This window comes from Brachionichthys hirsutus, chromosome 5 (genome assembly GCF_040956055.1).
Source record: "Brachionichthys hirsutus isolate HB-005 chromosome 5, CSIRO-AGI_Bhir_v1, whole genome shotgun sequence".
NCBI classification, from domain to species: domain Eukaryota; kingdom Metazoa; phylum Chordata; class Actinopteri; order Lophiiformes; family Brachionichthyidae; genus Brachionichthys; species Brachionichthys hirsutus.
Window position 1 is genome coordinate 10,801,277 of NC_090901.1, and position 21,242 is coordinate 10,822,518.

General features: G+C 45.1%; 2 protein-coding genes across 2 annotated transcripts; both read left to right on the forward strand.

Moving 5' to 3' along the window:
- Window positions 1-1,027: 1,027 nt before the first annotated feature.
- dgkzb (diacylglycerol kinase, zeta b) lies at window positions 1,028-14,221 on the forward strand. Its single transcript, XM_068739013.1, has 33 exons — window positions 1,028-1,986; window positions 2,619-2,724; window positions 3,354-3,449; window positions 4,336-4,413; window positions 4,484-4,540; window positions 4,813-4,881; window positions 4,966-5,037; window positions 5,211-5,327; window positions 6,000-6,074; window positions 6,232-6,333; window positions 6,793-6,875; window positions 7,158-7,218; window positions 7,731-7,844; window positions 8,031-8,171; window positions 8,244-8,322; window positions 8,716-8,771; window positions 8,848-8,910; window positions 9,031-9,104; window positions 9,196-9,307; window positions 9,414-9,685; window positions 10,219-10,319; window positions 10,459-10,550; window positions 10,632-10,701; window positions 10,771-10,811; window positions 11,174-11,355; window positions 11,635-11,724; window positions 11,909-11,977; window positions 12,048-12,085; window positions 12,203-12,246; window positions 12,329-12,449; window positions 12,682-12,718; window positions 12,805-12,904; window positions 13,528-14,221. The coding sequence occupies exons 1-33, from the start codon at window positions 1,028-1,030 to the stop codon at window positions 13,642-13,644; spliced, it is 3,888 nt and encodes a 1,295-aa protein (XP_068595114.1). The 3' UTR covers window positions 13,645-14,221.
- A 5,713-nt stretch (window positions 14,222-19,934) lies between these two features.
- mdkb (midkine b) lies at window positions 19,935-21,242 on the forward strand. The gene is made up of 4 exons (XM_068739151.1): window positions 19,935-20,022; window positions 20,406-20,579; window positions 20,983-21,141; window positions 21,223-21,242. The coding sequence occupies exons 1-4, from the start codon at window positions 19,935-19,937 to the stop codon at window positions 21,240-21,242; spliced, it is 441 nt and encodes a 146-aa protein (XP_068595252.1).

A 21,242-nucleotide genomic window follows, 5' to 3' on the forward strand; every position in this document is an offset into this window, starting at 1 on the left:
TAGTTATTCCATAAATCACCCCCCACAAGAATGAAAAACAGATTATTAGAAGGAGAAGAGTTCAACAATGGGACCCTCAGTCATCATCTGCTCATGGACATGCTGCAGCATTCTGCTAAAACACCCGAAGAAGAAGGAGACTGGCTCGTCTTCTTCACCTGTCTTCATGTCGCACAACGCCATTGACTCTGCAGAACCTTCTGAACTGCTCTCCTTTCAATCGGGACCGAGGAGGTGACATTTGGGGGGGGGGGACTGTACCTTTAAAGACTTCAGAGGCTGGGGCCGCCGTCCCACAGCTGGATCCTATTCAGTATTTAAAGGATTAGGGGGGGGGGGGGGGGGGTCACCCGGCATCACCTTCATCATAGCACAACACTGCTGCATCCTCTGTGACAGTTTAAAACAAGCAGGTGTTGATGCTCAGATCCTGACGGCGTTGAAGTGGGGGGGGGCATCATCACATGATTAATAGATTTTTGGCTGAGTCTGAAACAGTACATGAACTGTGTACCACATACAGGAAATACTACAGTTATCAACAACATAGTAACAACAACAACAACACAAGTGGTGTCGCTGCTTCTCCTTTGAACAAGGCAGACTAGGCTACAGTGTTATTACACATTACTCTACTGTCTGTTATTTATGAACTGATCATTATCACTTTTTGCATTTCGGCTGTTCGTATTAGCTGGACATGTTTCTGATGGCGATTGATCTCCAGGTTTAGCTCTATAGTGGACTCGGTATTTCCTTTCACACAAACATGGCCAAAATGGCAGTTTTTTCAGAAGCAGGCGTTTTATCCGAGTCTAGTATGAAAATATATTTATATTAAATAATAAATGAATAAAATTTCATCTTCCTTGATATTACATAATAATAATAATAATAATATTTTCTTCTTCATTGTGGTAGGTGTCTTGATTTATTTTGATTCTTGTGGGAACTCCAGCCTGACTACGTTTTGGTCCTAGCAGTCCGAGGAGGAATATATTTAAGGGCTTCCCCATCAGCCGTCATTATGGACACATTTTTCCGCCGTCACTTTAAGAGGAAGGATGCAGCTCTGCAGGTGGATGCAGAAGTCAAGGTGCGGCGGCCCAGCGTGGCCGTCCCAACCAGTAAGGCCCGCCGCAGGTCCAGCGTCGGCCTTCCCTCTTCCACCCTGATCCAGCGACGACGCTCCAGTGTCCAGCTGCCGGGGGGGCTGCCGTGTGCTGGAGGGGGGCATCTGGCAAAGACTGCTGGATGCGGCAGGTGGGCGGGATACAACCGTAGGCGCTCCAGCACCACCACCCCCAGCTTCAACCCGAGGTTCGCTGTCTGCAAGAGGAAGGTGAGGAAGCTGGGGACCATCGACACCCACCTGTTGGGGCCCTCCATGCTGCTCGCCAGCCTCATCCAGATGGCTGAGGAGGAAGAGGAGGACGGCATGGTGAAGGGGGTACCAGAAGGGCAGCAGCAGGTGGAGGCGAGAACGTTTTCACGTTCTAGCAGCCTCTATTCAGATGGAGACGACGACGGCAGTCATTACTCAAATGCCAATGACAGCCAATCAGAAGACAGCCAGCCGTCTAAAGAGGAGAATGACACCTCCTGGTCTGTTGACCAAAACGTCAGCCTCAACTCCCCTTGTTCCTCCTCAGACTTGGAGGTGATAAGACAGACTCCTCAGCCTCCGTCAGCGTCACGACCTCTCATCAGGGCCCCTCGCTGCCTCCGCAGGAACTCCTCTCAAGTTTTTGGGGGAGACGTTGCTCCTTGCTGCTATCGCTCCTCCTGCAATAGCAAGAGGAGAAGGATCTCCATGATCTCTAAGGCTGGGAGTCCCTGGCCAGGAAGAGGTGCTCAGCTGCCCAACCGCAAGAGTTCAGTGTACTACCTCAATCACACAGCCTTAAACAGGGGCCCTGGAGCCCTCAGCCCGATGGGGGCCCATAGCTACGACTCCCACCTGGAGAGCTGGAGTGACTTCCTGCTGTATGTAGACCCCGACCTCAGGACGGCTGATGTTAGCTTAGCTTGTCTGCGTGTTTGTCTGATATTTCTCCGGTAATAACAAACCAAAGTTTCATATCATTTTATTTTTAACTGTTATTCTAATTTTAGCAGGAGCCTCAGAGAGAAGCCTTCATCTCGGAGAATTAGGCAATTGTGCCAATCTGTTTTATTTAACTCTGTTAAATCAATTTTAGCAGACACACATTTAATTTCGGGTGTTTTTAAAAGGCCTGATGACAAGATCATTTCAAGTCTTAATTGACTTCATTGGTGGAGATAAAAGGTGAAGGCATCAGGAGGCGCATTGTGATGCTGATGAACTGATGTCTCTTATTATTCAGACATTCCGCTCCCTTCCATGGAGCTACTCCGGCTTTAAAATGCTAGCAACTGCATAATATTAGTGCGCCATCATATGGAGGTGGTATGCCTCATGTTTCACGTTTACTCAGACATGCTGGTGGTTATTGTTTAGTTCTGCTGGTTTAAGAAGAATTTCTCTACAACGTGGAGCAGCAGGACTTCGGCAGCCTGCAGCTGAGGAGAAACGTCACCATAACCTAAACCAATAGTGTCGGTTTCCCCAAGTCTTTTCTGTTCTGTGGTTTCAGGAAAGCCATCACGAAGTCTGGTCTGCAGCACATGGCTCCCCCCAGTGCAGCAACATCAGCATCGGCAGTCCAGCAGCAGGAACCCAGCAGCACTGTGGACTGGACCGTAAGTCACTGAATCCGCCTTCTGCTGGCCAGTGGGAAGCACTACTCAATTAAACTGGGTTCCACTTGTTCTTTTCAACCCGGTCTCCTCTTTTTTTCAAGAGGAGACCGGGCGATATGCGCCCTTTGCTGTGAAAATGTGGAGTGGAAGACAACGAGTGCGTGGCGGCATTTTGAGACTAAACCTGAAAAAGAAAACAGCTAAATGCTAATCAGAGCTGCACCTTCAAGACATTGTGTACTGTTAAAAAAAACCAGTGTGTTTAAATACTGCAAAAAATCTTTAAAAACAGATCATTTACAAATGATTTTATTGGTGTAGTAAGTGTTGGCACTCTGGGCTCGAGTATATTGTAATGCGGCACACGTCATGAAAGATGTTGCCGATCCCTGGGCTACAAAATGTTCAAAAGGCAACTGGAGCAATTTACTACAGCACGAAGACAGCAAATGAGATTTAGTGACATCTAGAGGTGAGGTTGCAGATTACGTATAACTGAACCCGGGCTCCTTTTTCCCCTCCAACGGCCAATAAAATAAAGAATTTAATGCTAAACTTCTTATTTTGGGATGTATTTTTTTTATTTTAGAATCAGATGACTGAAATGGTTTGTGTTGCTCTCGTTGCAGGACAGTGCCCAGGTTGGGGACCACATCTGGTTTGAGACCAGTGGTTCAGGAGACTTCTGTTATGTGGGAGAGCAATACTGCATCGCCAGATCCCTGGTGAGTCACAGGGGGCCCCCTGTGGTCAGAAACATTGATCGACTGGAACTGTGGCCCCTCATTCTTGTACACAGCTTTACTATTATTATAATAATTATCTCCACCAAGGAGGTTATATTTTTGACTGCGTGTGTCTGTTTGTGGAAAAACTGCTGGATGGATCATGCTGAAAAATAATCTGATGATGGGTCTTTAATTTAGATCCCATTAAATTAGAGCGATCCGGATACCCGTCTGGATACAAAAACAATCCAAATATTCCTATTTACTTATAATGGAGGCTTTTTCAAAAAATCATATCTTATCATAAAATATGCATTCAATTAACTCATCAAAAATCACAGTCATAAAGCGGTCCGATATGAACTATCTTGCAAAATGTCTTCTGGATCCGACCCCAAAAATAAGGTCAGGAAAAATATATTACATTTTAACATTGAAAACTGCATTTACGGATTCAAAAATACGTTACAAATACACATAAACTCTGATTCACTTTTACTTTTCATGGTTGTTGTATATAAAGATACCAAGAACAATCTAGAACCTTTTGGTGATGATCCAGATCACCATGTGGACGGTGTAAATCCAGTTAGGAGGGGAATGAGCTGCTTGGCCGAGGTTTACGCTCTCCGAGTGCTTTTCTAGTTATTAAATGTTGATAATAATAATTTATGTATGACATCATCAGCGGTGAGCACTGTGGGATACCTCCAGGCTCCTCCCACAGGCCAAACACCTGTCAGTGGAACCGTGACATGCCCATACATGTGAAAATTTACAATGGTTTACTTCAATTGATCCTCAGTTAGTAATATTTTTGCTCGCCCTCTTTTAACTATCGATTGATAATAAAACTAAGCTTCAAATATTTTATATTCAGCAGCAAAAGTCTGTGGCGAGGAAGAAATGTTCGGGCTGTAAAATATCGGTCCACACTACCTGTATGGAGCAGCTAGAGAAGGTAACTCTCGATCAGCATCAGCATCGTCATTGGTTCTTTTCTCTGCTCACCTTTTCTCCTCTCTGTTCAGATTAACTTCAGGTGCAAGCCGTCTTTCAGGGAACCAGGATCTCGAGCCGTTCGAGAGGTGAGTTCCGCTGAAGCTGTGATTTCTGTTTGGGTGCGTGATGTTGTTGAGCCCACAGCTGGTAACATTCAACAGTGAATGTGCCGGGGCTCCCTCTGGGTGCCCATCCTTTCTCTAAGGCTGGTCCAGCCATCTTGTGGAGGAAGAATCACATCATCTGCATAGAGACATAGATCTGAAGTCCTTGAACCTGACCTCCTGAATCCAAAGGGTTTGAATGTTCTCACGGTTACACCTGATGTCCAACCATTAAACATGCTGTTGCCTTTCAGTCCAATGCTGTGCGACACCACTGGGTCCACAGAAGGCGTCAGACAGGGAAGTGCCGGCAGTGTGGGAAGGTGAGTCTCCGTCAACTCGTCTACCTTTACTGGGTCAAAAGCTTCCGAAGTGAGCTAATGGATCATCTTGTTTCACACCAACAGGGATTTCAGCAGAAGTTTTCATTCCACAACAAAGAGATTGTTGCAATCAGCTGTTCCTGGTGCAAACAGGCGGTACGTCTCGGCCCCTTAAAGCAGTGGCCCCCCCCCGGTAACAAATGCCTCACGGGCCGGTACCGGCCCGCGGCCCGGTGGTTGGGGACCACTGCCTTAAAAGGACCAGATCCAGAATCCGAAAGAAAACCTGTGTATGTTTTTATTTGTACTCTTTTAAATCTGTGTTTCAGTACCACAACAAAGTGACGTGCTTCATGCTGCAGCAGATTGGAGAGTGCTGCTCTCTGGGAGCGCACGCTGCCGTCATCATCCCTCCGACCTGGATCATCAGGGTCCGCAGAGCACAGGTACCCACCCAGCTCCTCACCTCTTCATCACCACCAAAGGTCTGATCACAAACCTCATCATCATCATCATCCTGAAAAGGAAGATCCGCGATAATTTCTTTAGTGTAGCCTTGGAGCTAAAAGCATTGGCTCAACGAGATTGGCTCAGTCTGATTGTTACAGAAACACAATGATTCAATCAGATTTATTGATTAAAGGTATTCATTAGCGGTTATTAACCAATAATGGTTAATAAACAGATCAATAACACAGATCAAATTGTTTTTTTTTACTGACCGCAGTCTTTAATTGCCCCACAGATGAACAATAACTCTGATAACTGATGGGGTTGAATAATAAGCATGGAAGATATCATGAATTCTTGTTCTTTTGTTTTTCATCATCTTTGTTCTATATTTTCAAATATTTGTACCAATCATTTAAAAAAAAATAAAAGAAATCCAAAATAAAATCAAGCTTTTAAAATTACGTTCCTGTGAGTCTAGGTCTTTATTGCCCAGCCCTTTATTTGCCCTTTATTTACTCTGTAAATATGAGGGTGACTTAGATACAAATCTGTCGACGCCCTCTTTGAGCCGGATGCATCCACACATCTGCCTTCCTTCCCCTCCGTCGGGTGAACTGGTTGTTTTTCCGTCATCCACCCAATAATTTGAGTCTCTCTGTCTGCAGACGTCTTTAAAGTCCAGTAAGAAGAAGAAAAGGACGTCGGTGAAATGCAGCAAGTCGAGCAAGAAGGCTGGTGAGGTGAGGAAACGCATTTCTAGCTTGCTGATAATCATGTTCTGAATTAATTTGTTCAACCTGCGCCACAGAAAAGATCAATCAGAACCTAGAGATGATGCTTGGACTGCATCACCATCATCATCATCATCATGTGTTCCTACTCTCCTCTGTCCTTCAGCACCAGGACGGCCGCTGGAAGCCCTTCCTGGTTAAGCCCCTCCCCTCTCAGCTGATGAAGCCTCTGCTGGTGTTTGTGAACCCGAAGAGTGGAGGAAACCAGGTACAGCACAGCTACGAGAGGAGCCCATCCACATATTGATCCCTGATCACCATCAGCTTTTCCGCTGATTAGTTTAGGGCTACCTGGAAATCACAATTTAGGTTCGGGGTCATTTTGTCTGGTTTTAGATTTTATAATGGAGCCATTATGTTGCCATGGAAATGCAGGAAAACATAGTGCTGGTTCTGGTGATGCTAATCTGGAAGCTAACAGATGGCTCCGGGAGGAGAACAGGAACTCCAACCAATACTTGGAGATGAAGACTGTGGAGGGAAACAGGCGGTAGCAGTTTTCTCTCTGTAATGTTTTTAAACTTAATCCATACAGATTCTAGATCCTCCATGTTCAGCAGCTTCTTAGGATGCCGACGGCGTGCTCGTCTTAACAACAGGTTCTCGATCAGGCTGTCTAGTTCCAGTGGTGCATTTTTAACCCGCGTGCTTCTTTTCCTACCTCCAGGGGACAAAGGTCATGCAGTCGTTCATGTGGTACCTGAACCCTCGACAAGTGTTTGACCTGACGAAGGGAGGACCCAAAGAGGGGTGAGCTCAGCCGTCTCCACTCACCAGAACTCGTTCGTTCATCTAGAAATCACTTTAACCTGCTAAATTCTTTAGTTCACTTATTGCACCTACGCTGCAGAATTGTGCTGCAGCTGAGCTCTGATTGGTCCCCTCCTTCATCAGCAGTCTTATACAGACACGCGTTTAAATCGTACAGCACTAAATCTAGCAGATTCGAACCCCTGTCAGTCGTTCTTGCATCTGTTGTCTAACCAGGCCTCCCTGATCGGTCTAGACCTTCACTTTGTGTGTTTCCTGCAGGTTAGAGCTGTTTGCCAAAGTGCCCAACCTGAGGATCCTGGCCTGTGGAGGAGACGGCACGGTGAGTCATCCTGCCCACATGAGGGCTGCAAAACACGCCAAACATGCAGCTAATCAGAAGATCAACTACGTGCTCATCTGGAACCAACAGTCGCCCTGAGCGGGTTCACCTGGATCATAGCAGATAGCGTAGCATATAGCATAGCATACATAATCTTATAGTTCATTATCCTGTACACTCAGCTTCACGGAAATTTCAACAATGACTTGAGAGCAGGTTTTAGTGGTTTCTGTCTGTTCAGTGAAATTCTACATTTTTACTGTTTTCACTCGGCAACTGTCACATATCTAACTTATATATTTGTCAACAACATCAAAATTATATAAAGATGCGGGGCGAGTCTGTTAAATGTAACATAAAATAGAAAATACAGAAAAATAAATACATGAATAATTATTAGTGATTATTTTTTAGGTAGACTACAAGTTCATTAATAAATGGACGTGTAAAATTCACCTTCTTGGTGTATTTTACTCGTACTGTACTGACTTGTGTGGGATTACTGCGTTCAGGTGGGCTGGATCCTGTCGGTGTTGGACCAGCTGAAACTCCGCCCCCAGCCTCCTGTCGCCATCCTTCCACTGGGGACCGGCAACGACCTGGCCAGAACCCTCAACTGGGGAGGGGTGAGTTCTACTGGAGTTTAACAGGAGCTTTACTAGAATGACCTGCAGCAGTGGTGAAAGAAATACTTTGAAGTTTACTGCTCTCGGTTCAGCTTAGTGAAGGCTGATCGATTTGTGTGTGTGTGCGTGCGTGTGCGTGCGTACGTGCGCATGCTATTTCTACGGCATCTTCGGATTGTCTCACAGGGTTACACCGATGAACCAATCACAAAGATCCTTTCACACGTCGAGGAGGGAAACATCGTCCAACTCGACCGATGGAACCTGAACGTCGAGGCAAACCCCGAGGCCCGACCAGAGGACCGGGACGAACACCAGACGGACAGGGTGAGCCGAGGATCAGAATGTTCAAGGCCCTTCAGACCAGATGTTCACCAGATGATTTCTGCCGTTTCTCAGCTTCCCATCGACGTCTTCAACAACTACTTCAGTCTGGGCTTCGATGCTCACGTCACCCTGGGCTTCCACGAGTCCAGAGGTCAGTCCCATGTTCCGTCTGACCACATCATAAATACTTATCACCTTGGTTATCACCATCACCTGATCTTCATCCCTTCCTCCTGTCAGAGCATTTCTAAACTTATCAGCTGGACTTAATAACTGGCTGTTATCACGCCTGAGCTAACCTGCTGCTCTTCATCTTGGTTTATCACCTAAATAACTGCATCGTGTCTTTAGAGCCTCGGCTGAATGTTTTCTCTTCTTATCTCCATCCTTTTCGTCTCTTCCTGATTCACCAGGATCAATAAACACATACGTGATCTAATTAAAATCTCGTGTAATCAGAACATCTCGGTGGATGGGTGGAAATGTAAACAGGCTGAGCCCGCTTCCTGTTTTGTCTCCATGTTTCTGCTGTTTGTCTTTTCAGAAGCAAACCCAGAGAAGTTCAGCAGCCGCTTCAGGAATAAGATGTTCTATGCAGGGGTGAGTGTGTGCCCCCCCCCAATCGCCACTCTTGTTATACAGTAAATTACATGCTGTGTTTGTGTGTGTGTTTCAGACAGCCTTTTCAGATTTCCTCAGTGGGAGCTCCAAAGACCTCGCCAAGCACATCAGAGTGGTGGTGAGTAGAGGCCTTCGGCACTCATCCTGAGGATTTAGTCTTTTATCCCCAAATAAAAGAAGTACTTAGTACTCAGTGTATGTACGAGTATGACTCTGAGCCTGTGCTGCGTCTCTTCAGTGTGACGGCACAGACCTGACAGCCAAAGTCCAGGAGATGAAGCTACAGTGTCTCCTCTTCCTCAACATCCCCAGGTACCCCGAGCCAGGATGTAAAAAACATAAAAGAATGTGTTTCCAGTTTGTTACGACGCTTCCGCATTGGAATCACCTGAGTGTGCTGCAGGTACTGTGCCGGCACCGTGCCGTGGGGTCACCCCGGTGAGCATCAGGACTTTGAACCACAGCGTCATGACGACGGCTGCATCGAGGTCATCGGATTCACCATGACGTCTCTGGTGAGCTTTTAGCTGACGACATGGTGCCGGGACGGAAGACACGAAGACACCACATGAGAGCCCAGCTCCAGGTCGCATGCTTCTGACCCCGCGTGTTTGTGCCCAGGCCACGCTGCAGGTGGGGGGTCACGGGGAACGACTCCATCAATGCAAGCAGGCGACCCTCACCACCTTCAAGTCCATCCCCATGCAGGTGGATGGGGAACCCTGTAAGCTGGCCCCCTCCATCATCCACATCAACCTGAGGAACCAGGCCAACATGGTGCAGAAGGCCAAGAGGAGGATCCCCATGCCTCACCTCAACAAGTACAGATACACACCGCAGTACAAATACACAGGTCACAGTATAGATACACAGGTCACAGTACAAATACACAGGTCACAGTATAAATACACGGGTCACAGTACAAATACGCAGGTCACAGTACAAATACGCAGGTCACAGTACAAATACATGGGTCACAGTATAAATACAAGGGTCACAGTACAAATACACAGGTCACAGTATAAATACACGGGTCACAGAATAAATACACGGGTCACAGTACAAATACACAGGTCACAGTACAAATACACAGGTCACAGTACAAATACACGGGTGATGATTCGGCCAGCGGAGGTGTTTCACTTCATTATACACTTTGCGTGTTTTCCAACATAAATTCCTGTGCCTAAATAAAATACATTAATAATATATTATCTGACAAACCCACACACACCGTCTGAAACAAGCATCCCATAATAATACGTGATCCAGATGGGGCTTTAAGAAAGAAACCACAAAGACATCATTTGAGAACTTCAGTAATATAAAAAAAGTTAATAAGAGTATAATTATTGTGCGTGTGCGTGTGTGTGCGTGTGTGTGTGTGCGTGTGTGCGTGTGTGTGTGTGTGCGTGTGTGCCTGCAGTCAGCAGCCTGTCCCTGAGCAGCTGCAGGTCCGGGTGAACCGGGTCAGCATGGTGGCGTACGAGGCTCTGCACTACGACAAGGACCGGCTGAAGGAGGCCTGTGAGTCAGAAATGTTTATTTACGTGAGACGGAAACCAACAAAGTGTTTACATTTGTTTTGTTGTTTGTTTACTTCGACTCGAGATCTGCATCGACACATCTCTGCGTTTTCTAACGGAAGAACTCTCCACATCTGCAGCGACACCTCTGGGTGTCATCACAGTTCCTGGAGACAGTGACCTGGAGACCTGCCGCCTCCTCATTGAGCGTCTCCACGACAACCTGGACCAGGTAGAGCACACAACACACCCGACGTCCGAAGTGTAGGTAGTTGAGAGCGGTTGGCCTCACGGTCGTCCTCTGCTCCTTCAGGACGGAGATGAGACGAAGACGCAACGCTCGTCTTCACAGGGGCTATCCGTGAACTGGTGTTTCCTCGACTGTGAGTCCGAACCGCGCGCAGCCTCAACACGATCACGCCTGCTGCTCACCCCTGATCTTTGTCTTCCAGGTACGACTGCAGACCGTTTCTACAGGATCGACAGAGCTCAGGTGAAAAGACGAAATGGAATCTATTTGTATTAAGTTATTTCTTTTTTAAACAATGCACTTGCACCTTAATATCACATCAGAATCAGAATATTGATGGCTGGAGAATTATTTGGACACATTTTCCTGCAAGAATCTGAAAACCTAAAATGTGTAAATAGAAAACTAATCGTGTGTAGAATTTTAAATGTAGTATTAGTTTCCGAGAGCCAAACTTCTTATTTCAGATCCAGAATTATAACTCCGAGTGTGTCGCTTGATAAAACCAATAAAACACCAGTTATTTAAATGATGATTAAAGAGGATCAATCAATAACTATGGATATCGTGTGCCTGCTCCTCCCTCTCTTCCCCTCCTCCATCAGGAACACCTGAACTATGTGACGGAGATCTCTGAGGAGGAGCTTTACATCCTGGACCCGGAGCTGGTCGTCAAGGAGACAGTGGGAACCTCCCCCAGCATGCCTGATCTGGTGGACTCTGAAGAGCACCAGGACCAGCAAAGACAATTCTCCTTCTCCTCCTCCCCTGCCTCCCCCACACCGAGGTGAGAGACTGTCCTGTTATTTTCATTTCCACAGGACCACACATGGTGTGGAGCTAATATGAGCTTGGCGCCCCCTGGTGGCCACAGCACCTCCTTGCAGCTGCTGGCGGCGTGTCGCGGCGATCAGTTCAGAGGCTGAAGGGATGTGAGTGATGAGGCGAGCTGGCAGCTGCATCCTCCTGCTGTTTCCATGGAGACGCTGCTCTCCCTCACCTGAGTGGACGAGCTGCTTTAAATAGACGGTCAGAAATCAAGTGTGTGTGTGTGTGTGTGTCTCAGGGTGAGGGACCACCTGAGGAAGAGGATCTCCAGCGACAGTTCTCTGGCGGACGCTTTGTGCCAGACCTCCTCAAAGACGACGCTCTGCAGGTAGCATCACTCGCACCTGTAGCGTCGCTCATACCTGCGTGTGTGTGTGTCTGCCATCAAGCTTCAGCGTCTTGAACAATAGGAAGTTCTGCATTCTGAAGACCACGTGCATTTTGCTTCATGTGCGGTAACACAGCTGGTACTGAAGCTGTCCATCTTGTCCCGTCTGTCATGTGATCTGAAGGAGAGGAGCAAAAATCCTTAATGTACATCGTTCCAACACAACAGCCGCTGATTTCAGACCCATCCTTAGGTACGTGTGTGTGTGTGTGTGTGTGTGTGTTTGTGTATTTAATGTCTCAACGCTGTTATCTCTCTGACAGTCTGCCCAGCGCTACTTCACCCCACGACCCTGACAAAGGTACGTCTCTCTTCTGTTGTTCCTCCAAAAGTAGATTTTTGCACACTTAGATGATGTCGTATAAAAAGTCCTCATGCAGGATTAGTTCAGCCGCATCTACCATTTTGTTTTTTTTAGATGCAGAGTTGATCAGCTGCATCAAAACTGAAGACCTGGACAGAGTGAGTGAAATATTTCTACAATCTCCAGCCGGATGAGAGTGAGCCTGGGTGAACGCGGCGTCGCTCTGTGTTTGCTGTGCAGCTGATGGAGCTTCACCAGCAGGCGGCTGACATCCTCCTGCAGGACGCCGCCGGCTGCACGCTGCTGCATCACGCCGTGGAGGCGGGCAACAAAGAGATCCTCAAGTACCTCATCGACAACGGTGAGAGACACAGACTGTCTGTCCTCTGGACATGTCCAAACCATCGACGTCAGGTCTCTCCGACCTTATCTCCAAAACGTCTAACCTTCATTGTCCGTCTTATAAAATAAAATAAAATGTACCACATGTTAGCAGTACTGAAACATGTTTGTGTGTTATTCACCTCCTTACCTCTCTTTCGGTCACATGGTTTCAAACAGTCAGCTGATGGCATTTTATTTGTCTCCTCTAGTTCCCCCGTCTCACCTGGACATCACAGAGAGAGAGACGTGAGTCGGCTTTCTGTCCTTCTTTGCGCTAAACCTTTATTGAACTGTTCACGCTCTGATGTCACCAGCAAACGTTTGTGTTTCAGAGGAGAGACGGCGCTCCACAAAGCCGCCTCCTCCCGTCAGAGGAGCGTTTGTCACTGCCTGGTGGAGGCCGGGGCATCGCTCATGAAGACTGACCTGCAGGTAAACCCCCTGGAACTCGTTCCACCCTGCTGGTGAACTATCCTCGGCTCCTCCCACCACATCCATTCACTGAATGCAAACAACTAAAGATCATCCAGGTGTTTAAAAAGGCATCAGTCACACCTGTAACAGAAATCCAGGAAGTGTTTTCCTGTTACTTTAGTTCCTGATAGATTAATGTAACCTCTGTCAGTGGTTCTGGGGAGAAACGTGAGTAAAGGTCTGTGAACCGCTCAGTGGCAGCGCTCTGCGTCGCCCCCCCTTCAGCTCTCGGGCCACCAGACAGTCCTCGTCCACTTTAAATGGATCTCCAGCACCATTTGACCCACTTCTATAAAGTGATTAATGTTGTGTGTGACTGAGAAACGAAGCACAGCAGGATCCCTGGCCGCATTCCAACACTCTCTCCCTCTCTCTCTCTCTCTCTCACACACACACACACACAAAGGCTGTAGTTCACTGTTGCCATGGTGAAACTAGTGGTAACTGAATTGTTTTTCTTCGCTCCAGTGAATTAAATGTTTGAATTGGTGTGAGATTCACCGCAGGGATAGAGGAGCGTATTGATCCATCTCTCAGTCCATTGATCGGTTCTGTCTGCATCGGTTTGTGTTCTGCTTCAGGGTGAGACGCCCAAGCGGCGTGCTGAGAAGGCCAACGACCAGGAACTGGCTGAGTATCTGGAGAACCGCCAGCATTACCAGATGATCCAGAGAGAAGACCAGGAGACGGCGGTCTGAGGTCCAGCGTCTGTGTTTAGGTCCCATCACTGCACCCTCCCCAAACACCTCCAGCCAGAAGCCAACATATCAGCACAGGATTGGATTATTCTCATTTTATCCTTTTGAGTGAATTTGTGTTTTTAGATGCCTGAAAATGCCTCCAGATGCTTAACAGACCTCAAACAGAGTATCGACTAAACGTTGTTGGTGATAAACCACGGAGACGTGAGTCCAGAACTTTCTGTCTACGTGAAACGACTGCACTGAGTGATCAGTGACCGTTTTCAACCGCCTGCTAGAAAACGTGTCTCCTGTAAGCTTCTAGTGACCTTTTGGATGTATTTGTTGACTCAACAGAAACAAGTGTTTAGATATTTAACTACCGTATTTATGATTTCTTTTTTTTTTAAACAAATAAAACACATTTTGCTTGTGATCAAACACAGAAGCCGGTTTTCTCCCGCTTCCAACTGACCTTTTACTCTGTTACGTGACTGTAAAGCCATTGGCTGCCTCCAGATGCTTTCGTTGTGTCGTAGCTGAGACGCCATTAGACCGGAAACAGGAGCCAGACTGTGTTATTGATAATCATTTGTTCTATATGAATATCTGTTTGTTTGGTTTGATCATTTCTGACTGGCCTGCAATAAAGCATGTCGTGAAATTGGTTCAGAGTGGAAACCGTCATCAGTCATTTCATCGTCCTTACATCAAATAGCAAATGATAATCACCAAATCGGTTTTTGGATCCAAATATTTGTATTGTTATGATTTGATTTAAGAAACGTTTATGATCATATTTAGAATTCTCCATTTAAAATACATTTTTAAAAATCCTATATTTTCTGACAGTAATAAATTAAGTATTGCTTGTTGGAAGTGATGATTCATTTTACTTTTTACCTTTTAAAGAAGTAATAAACAGCAGATTATCACCATGGAGATAAACTGCAGTGATCCAGTAACAGTTCTCTTCAGAGTTTTATTATAGCTTCCTGATTATTCTACATTTAATCATGTTGTTGGTTCCGTTGGTTTAGTTAGTAATAAAGGACAAGAGTGCATTCTGGGTAACTCCAGAGCCGGCGGATGGGGGTGGGGATGTCAGGGAATTTTCCCGCTCTGCTACTGGCTCTAACAATGACTGCCACACATGACTGACCCATCAGGGACATCAGGGACAACCGGGACGTTCTCTCCTCTGAAGAACCCAGAGACAACAGAACCACATCAGTCCTTATCTCATTCATGCAGCCTGAAGCCGCAACTAGCCTCCTATGCAAAAAATACCTAATAAATCAAGTATACAGTATTTGTCTTTAGGATAATTAACTTTACTACATTTTTATATCAACTGTATTTCAAGGGATGGGATTACTTGAACACAATTATTAATGCCAAATCATGTAATTACTCATTCTGGGAGTGCTGCTGTTCAGCTGTTAATTTAAAAATGCTACTTTTTAAATTTATTTGTAATTATTTAATAAAAGTATGTCTGCGCCAAAGTGACAAAATAGTGACAAAATCAAATACAGTATCATAAAACCTCAAATAAATGTAGTGAGTATAGAAATCCTTTTTGGGTTTGGAAGGAGCCGATGATGAAACGTATGCTGTTTGCTTCTGGACCATTCTGACGGTCTGTCTATTTTTGCTGGTTTTCTTTTGTCCAGTGGTGGGATCATTGTCTTGATCCGAGGGCAGGCTGGCAATTAACGACATCGGATTGCGTGTGAGAATAGGTTCAGTCTTGGTGCGCGACTTCTTTGTTTGTAGAACGTTGCATTGTTCTAGAACTGAACTGGTCTAAACTATGTTACTTAGATAGACATATATCATTGAGACATCTGATATTGAGCCCTTTTATGATTGGCCCATGCCAATCTACTTTAAAGTAACACCAAATCTAGCCCAGTTTGAGCATGAGGAGGAAACTGTGTATGACAGAGATGGCTGGACCCCACTGGACTACATAGAACAGTATATTGATCAAGATTTGATGAAAATGATCACTGATTGCTCTAATGCTATGTCACTGGCTACAAGTGGGGACCAACTCAACACATCAGCTGATGAAATCTATAATTTGTTTTGTGCTTGTATTTTGATGTCTTTGTTACAGACATACGTCTCTGCTGTTGTATGCCCGTTAGCATGTCCTCTGTAGAGGACATTTGTCCATTACAGCGACTGGGTCTCAGGAGGATATGGCCCGAAGGGGCACGATTGTTGTCATTTTGTTTTTGCACTGTTATGCTTTAAAGGAAGAGAGGTTTGTCTTCCGGAAATTCAGGTGTTTTAGAGTGGCAAGGTGTAATGGAGGGGGTGTCCCCATTAAAGGACACAGATACAGATGTCTGATTTAAGGTTGGTTTTATTCTGCTGTGGTCTGTAATAACACAAAATAACAAACAGTATAGCAACTGTCAATCATAGTAATCAACACAATTAAATAACTACTGGAACAAAGGACTGTATTTAAGGTGTATAATAATAATATGGCTCATACAACTCAAATCACCTCACACGACGTAACTAGGCAACAGTCATTAGCTAACATGCACAGCTAAACAAGCATACGTTAGCACAATGACATTCAACTTCTAATGGCTACCAGTGTAATTAAACTAACCTTCTCGCGTGTACGCACAGCATGGTTAACTTTAATACATTGTAAACAAATTAAATATTTGATCAATCTATTACAAGTTGTGATTTTTACTTTCATTGTTTGGCAGTATTAAATGTGAATAAAATAATGTCATTGTGATATATGCAATAATATATGTAATCCATAATAAGTACAGTACTAGAGCTGATTCACCTGAACTCTGATCTACAGAACAGAACAGGCCACGATTTGAGTCAATATGCACACACACACACACACACACACACACACACACACACACACACACACTCACACACACACGGCACCACAACCTTTAATCCACACCCCGAGGAACAAAAAGTGTGTGTGTGAGGGGATGTGCAGCAGCAGCTGAAGCTGCGTCAGAAAGCAACGACTCCACGTTTGGACCAGCTGCTCCTCTGAGCTCAGAAGTGAGTTTTTATCTTTTATTCTCTACTAATCCATTGGAGATTATTAAAAAATTGGAATATTGATGATTAGAGCTCAAATGATTAACTAATAAATCATTGTGCATATCAATAAAGGCTTGATCTGAAAATAGTTTAAGAAGCTTAAAACAGAATTAAATAAAAACAAAAACCTAAAAACTCTTTTAGTGAAATTCTAAAAAAATTCAAGTGACGGCTCTTCAAACAAAAGAAATAATTTTGAACTGTTTATTTTGAAGGGGCAGATTCCTTTGAAATGTTGGCGTTTCTCAAAGGTTGGTGCAAAGAGAAATTGATTATTTAAAATATAATAATCGATTAAAAACCACAACAGACAGAAGAACTTTGTTAAAGCATTCACAGAAAAAGAATTCCAACTCAACTCGACCCGTTACTTTGTGTCTGATTTCTTCTCTTCCGTTTTATTGTTCATCTGCAGATTCACGTGTTCAGTTTATGACATAGTTCATGTTATGATCCTTAATTCTAGATTTTTATCTGATCTCATTTTTCCACTGACAGCATCTAGTGATTATTGTTGTTTGTGAGTAAAGCTGCCGATTGGATCAGATGAGAGGCTCATTATTTATTTGTTTGCCTGCCATACTTTAATAGTTGTCATTAATATGTATAATGATGTATTCTTTTTTTGCATAACTTTTATATTTGATCACTTTTATTTTATCCCTCGTCTTTTTAAAAGCTTTTTTCTGTCAGAAGCTTCAGCAGGAGAAACCCGAGTCTAAAAAATGACCCCATGTTTGTTCTTGTTAAACATGGTTCTTATCACCGGCCGCTCCTCAGGCTGTGCCTCCTCCTCCTCCTCCTCCTCCTGATGCCTCTGTTTGGACACGCTGCTCTTAAAACCACGTCTGCAGGAGAAACTCCTGCAGATTCTCCTCTAAATGTTTCCGGATGTGAGAGTGAACCCAGAGATTCAGGAGGAAGTTCCTCTGAATGTTTTCCACCAAAGGGAGCATCCCATTCCTTTTCTTCAAGCTGGCATTTCTTTGTTTTCTTATGCTAATGAGCGGCTATTCAGGTCGTGAGGAGGGGTGGGGGGTGTCCTAAAATGAGGCCTGGAATCTGTGTTAGGCTTTAGAGAAACGAAACCAGGCTGCAGGAGGCTTTGTGTTGGTCCAATGAATCAGTATTCTTTTGAGGGGGAATCTAAAGGAGCTCTTTTAGATGCTGCTTGGCCTCCTCCTCCTCTCCTTCATAGCCGAGGGCAGACTGGAGGCCTGCTGAGAGCCGCTTCTCCCACATAAAAGGCTGCAGGAGGGGCGAGAGGAGCAGGAGCTGCTCTGCCAGCTGACATGTGAAAGGGGACCATTGCTTTAATGGGGGCCTGAAAGACGAGTCTGTCATCTATGTGCACAAAAACAACAGAGGGGGGGGGGGGGGCGCTCATGGGTAATTGACTCCCTCACTAGAAGCTCCATGTCTCTGAACTGATGACACTAAAGGATGAGGAGAAGGGGAAATAAACCGGAATACGTTAGCCTACTTCTGCAGTATAATCCTTCTGACAACACAACTCAGATTATTTAGTTTAAAAGGAAAACAACAGCAGATTTGATTTGGCCCAAATTTCAACCATCTGGCTCAAAGCCACAGATTGGCCCGATCACGCCTCGGGATCACATTTGGACAAAAATATAAAGTTTTACTCAAAATTCAAAACCAAGGAAGCAAATAATTTCCACCCCAGCTCTGTAACACGACTCCATCCATACATGTTGTGTGATGTCATCCAGAAGATCCCAGACTGATCCCATGCTAACCCTAGCTCGATGCTACCATGGACGTCATCATGGTCCAAACCCTAACCCAATGCTAATCCTAATCCTATGCTAATTGAAGCCTCTGATAACTTTGTCTCATCTTTATGATAACTCTAAGCATGTGATAGCCTTGTCCCTATGCTATCCCTTTCCCGATGCTAAACCTAATCTCTACGACTCATCGGTTGCCATGGAGAAAATGATTTGACATCACTCTATTTAATTCATTCATTCATCTTCTTGACGACGAGACAACCGGTAGTTATTTTTGTCTTGGGTTATGTTGGAGCCTATTCCAGCTGGCTATGGACGAGAGGCGGCGGACACCCTGGACAAGTCGCCAGTTCATCACATTGCCATGCAGAAAGAGAGACACCCACTTACGCACACACTCACGCCTACGGACCATTTAGAGTGGGCAGGCCCTCTAAGATGGGGTGTCACACTCATTTTCTCCAAGGGCCACATTAGCATTATGTTTGCCCTCCAAAGGTCAAATGTAAACCGTAACACAGTAAAAAATGTAACTAAATGTAATGTCATTTAATGTAAAATAAATGTAACTACTCCTTAACATGCTATTAAATAACTATTCTTGTTATTTAACTCTTTAGCTGCCACAGTAATTACAATAAAATATTCAGTTTTGATATCACTTTTTTTTTAAACGATAAAGCCATACTGTAAATGAGAAAAATCATAAGTATGAACCAAAGTTTGTGATGGGAATAACTTAACACATCTAATAATGTGGAAAAGTTCCATTCAAATGCAATCATCACGCAGAAACAAAGATAATTGATACAAAATCAAAGCAAAACCAAAAAGCCACCACCTTGTCTTGTCATGGACATGCACAAACCAAAAAAAACAACCGAAGTGGGCAAGATAAAGAACATTCCCCGAGTCAATGGTGCGGAAAATACGTCACTTTCAGGATCAGCACTGGACAGCTCCATATATAGCCGATTACCTATGGAGCTGTCCAGTGCTGATCCTGAGCACCACATGTAACCGGCTACATATGGAGCTCACTCAGCAGAAATATCATCCAACACAAGTTATGTGTTAACTTTGTTCAAAACACTTTCGTCACAGTTGAGAGGGGCAGAACTGAAGTACACCCAACAAATGTGGGCTGTTCAGAACATGTGACAGATGCAGCATTTTACAAAAACAAATGTCTGCACACAGCTCTTGGGGGGGGGGCACAAAAAATGACTTGGAGGGCCACATTTGGCCCCCGGCCTTGAGTTTGACACGTGCTGTAAGACAACAGCGCCATATCATTAGTATTTTTTTTTCTTTCATTTAATTTTTAAAAATTGCTACATATAATAAACTATATATTTTATATAACCTTAACCCTCTGCTGCCCCCTAGTGAACTGTTGGAGCAGCGCTGCAATGCTTTTCTTTTCTGTGTTTCTGTTTCTGCAGAATGAGAAGCTTGTTGTCAGTGACTCTGCTGCTGCTCCTGGCCCTGATGCTCCCCGTCGAGGCCAGCAGGAGGGTCAAAGGTCACAAAGGTCAGATACTCATCATCACCGTCATCATCCTGCAGGCATCGTTTTCTACTGTTAGTCCCGGTTATCCATCTTATCTGTGAACAGATTCCTTCTGTGAGGCGATGTCTGACTGGTTTGTATCTGAAACTACATTTAAGTTACTGCAGCAAGAGTAAAGTACCAACGAGTATCCAGTACAACCAGTAACAGAGGAGTGTGTTCAGTGTTGATGAAATTATTCATTATTAATGAGGAAAACAGTGATGACATCAAAACAAGTTTTCAAGCTACTATTTGTGATATGAGAGAATTGGAATGTAGCATTGGCGAAGGAGGAAATCCAGTCAGATCAGCATTTAATGGTCCAGATGTTTCCCGTTCATCCGGACTTTCTATCCCGTCAGGTGGAAAACATGATAAGTCCGGGCCTCCTGCGGAGTGCTCCACTGCAGAGACCCGCTACGGGAAATGCATCCCAGAACACGGAGACTGCGGAGGCGGTCTGAGGGAGGCCAGCTGTAAGGATCGTACCGACAAGATCCACTGCAAGATCCCCTGCAACTGGAAGAAGGACATCAGTAAGATCACTGAGCCGATTCACGCAGATGTTCCTAACGTGGTGGATGGTTGAGTTAAAGGAGGGAGGCATCACGCAGAACAAACATTATTTTCATTTAAAATTGTTCACGGTTTTGAAATTGAGTAGATTTAACATTTGAAAAATCCAGGACAAAATTTGATCCAATTCATTTTGAAGAAACTCAGGTCTTAGTGGTGGAAGGATGGACAAAGGTTGAGCAGTTAGAGGCTCCATCTACTGGCCGGAGCACGAACTGGGTGAAGTTCTTCATCCACCTATCCTTCCTGATCATCATCATCACGGAGGAGTGCAGATAATCAGTTTTAGTGAAGCGTTGCTTTAAGAAGCGGTATCGGTTGGTGATTCATCCGTCCTGAAACGTGATATTTTTCCACCCTCAGGCGACTGCAAGTATAAGTTTGGCCCCTGGGGATCCTGCGACGCCGCCACCAACACCAAGAGCCGGTCAGGGACCCTGAAGAGGGCCCTGTTCAACGCCGAGTGCCAAACCACCGCCAGGGTGTCCAAACCCTGCCCCCCCAAAACCAAGAAGGCCAGAGGTCAGACCTGACGCCCCCACCTGATCCTGAGCCAGCCTGGTTCAGACTCTCTGGTTAATCCTGTCTCCTCTCTGTCCTCAGGGGACAAGAAGTCAAACTAA

Coding starts and splice junctions, on each gene's coding strand:
- mdkb (XM_068739151.1), top strand. CDS start 19,935: ATGAGAAGCTTGTTGTCAGTGACTCTGCTGCTGCTCCTGGCCCTGATG. Junction 20,580..20,982: donor CAACTGGAAGAAGGACATCA/GTAAGATCACTG, acceptor TTCCACCCTCAG/GCGACTGCAAGTATAAGTTT. Junction 21,142..21,222: donor CAAAACCAAGAAGGCCAGAG/GTCAGACCTGAC, acceptor CTCTGTCCTCAG/GGGACAAGAAGTCAAACTAA.
- dgkzb (XM_068739013.1), top strand. CDS start 1,028: ATGGACACATTTTTCCGCCGTCACTTTAAGAGGAAGGATGCAGCTCTG. Junction 4,541..4,812: donor GATCTCGAGCCGTTCGAGAG/GTGAGTTCCGCT, acceptor GTTGCCTTTCAG/TCCAATGCTGTGCGACACCA. Junction 10,702..10,770: donor GAACTGGTGTTTCCTCGACT/GTGAGTCCGAAC, acceptor TTTGTCTTCCAG/GTACGACTGCAGACCGTTTC.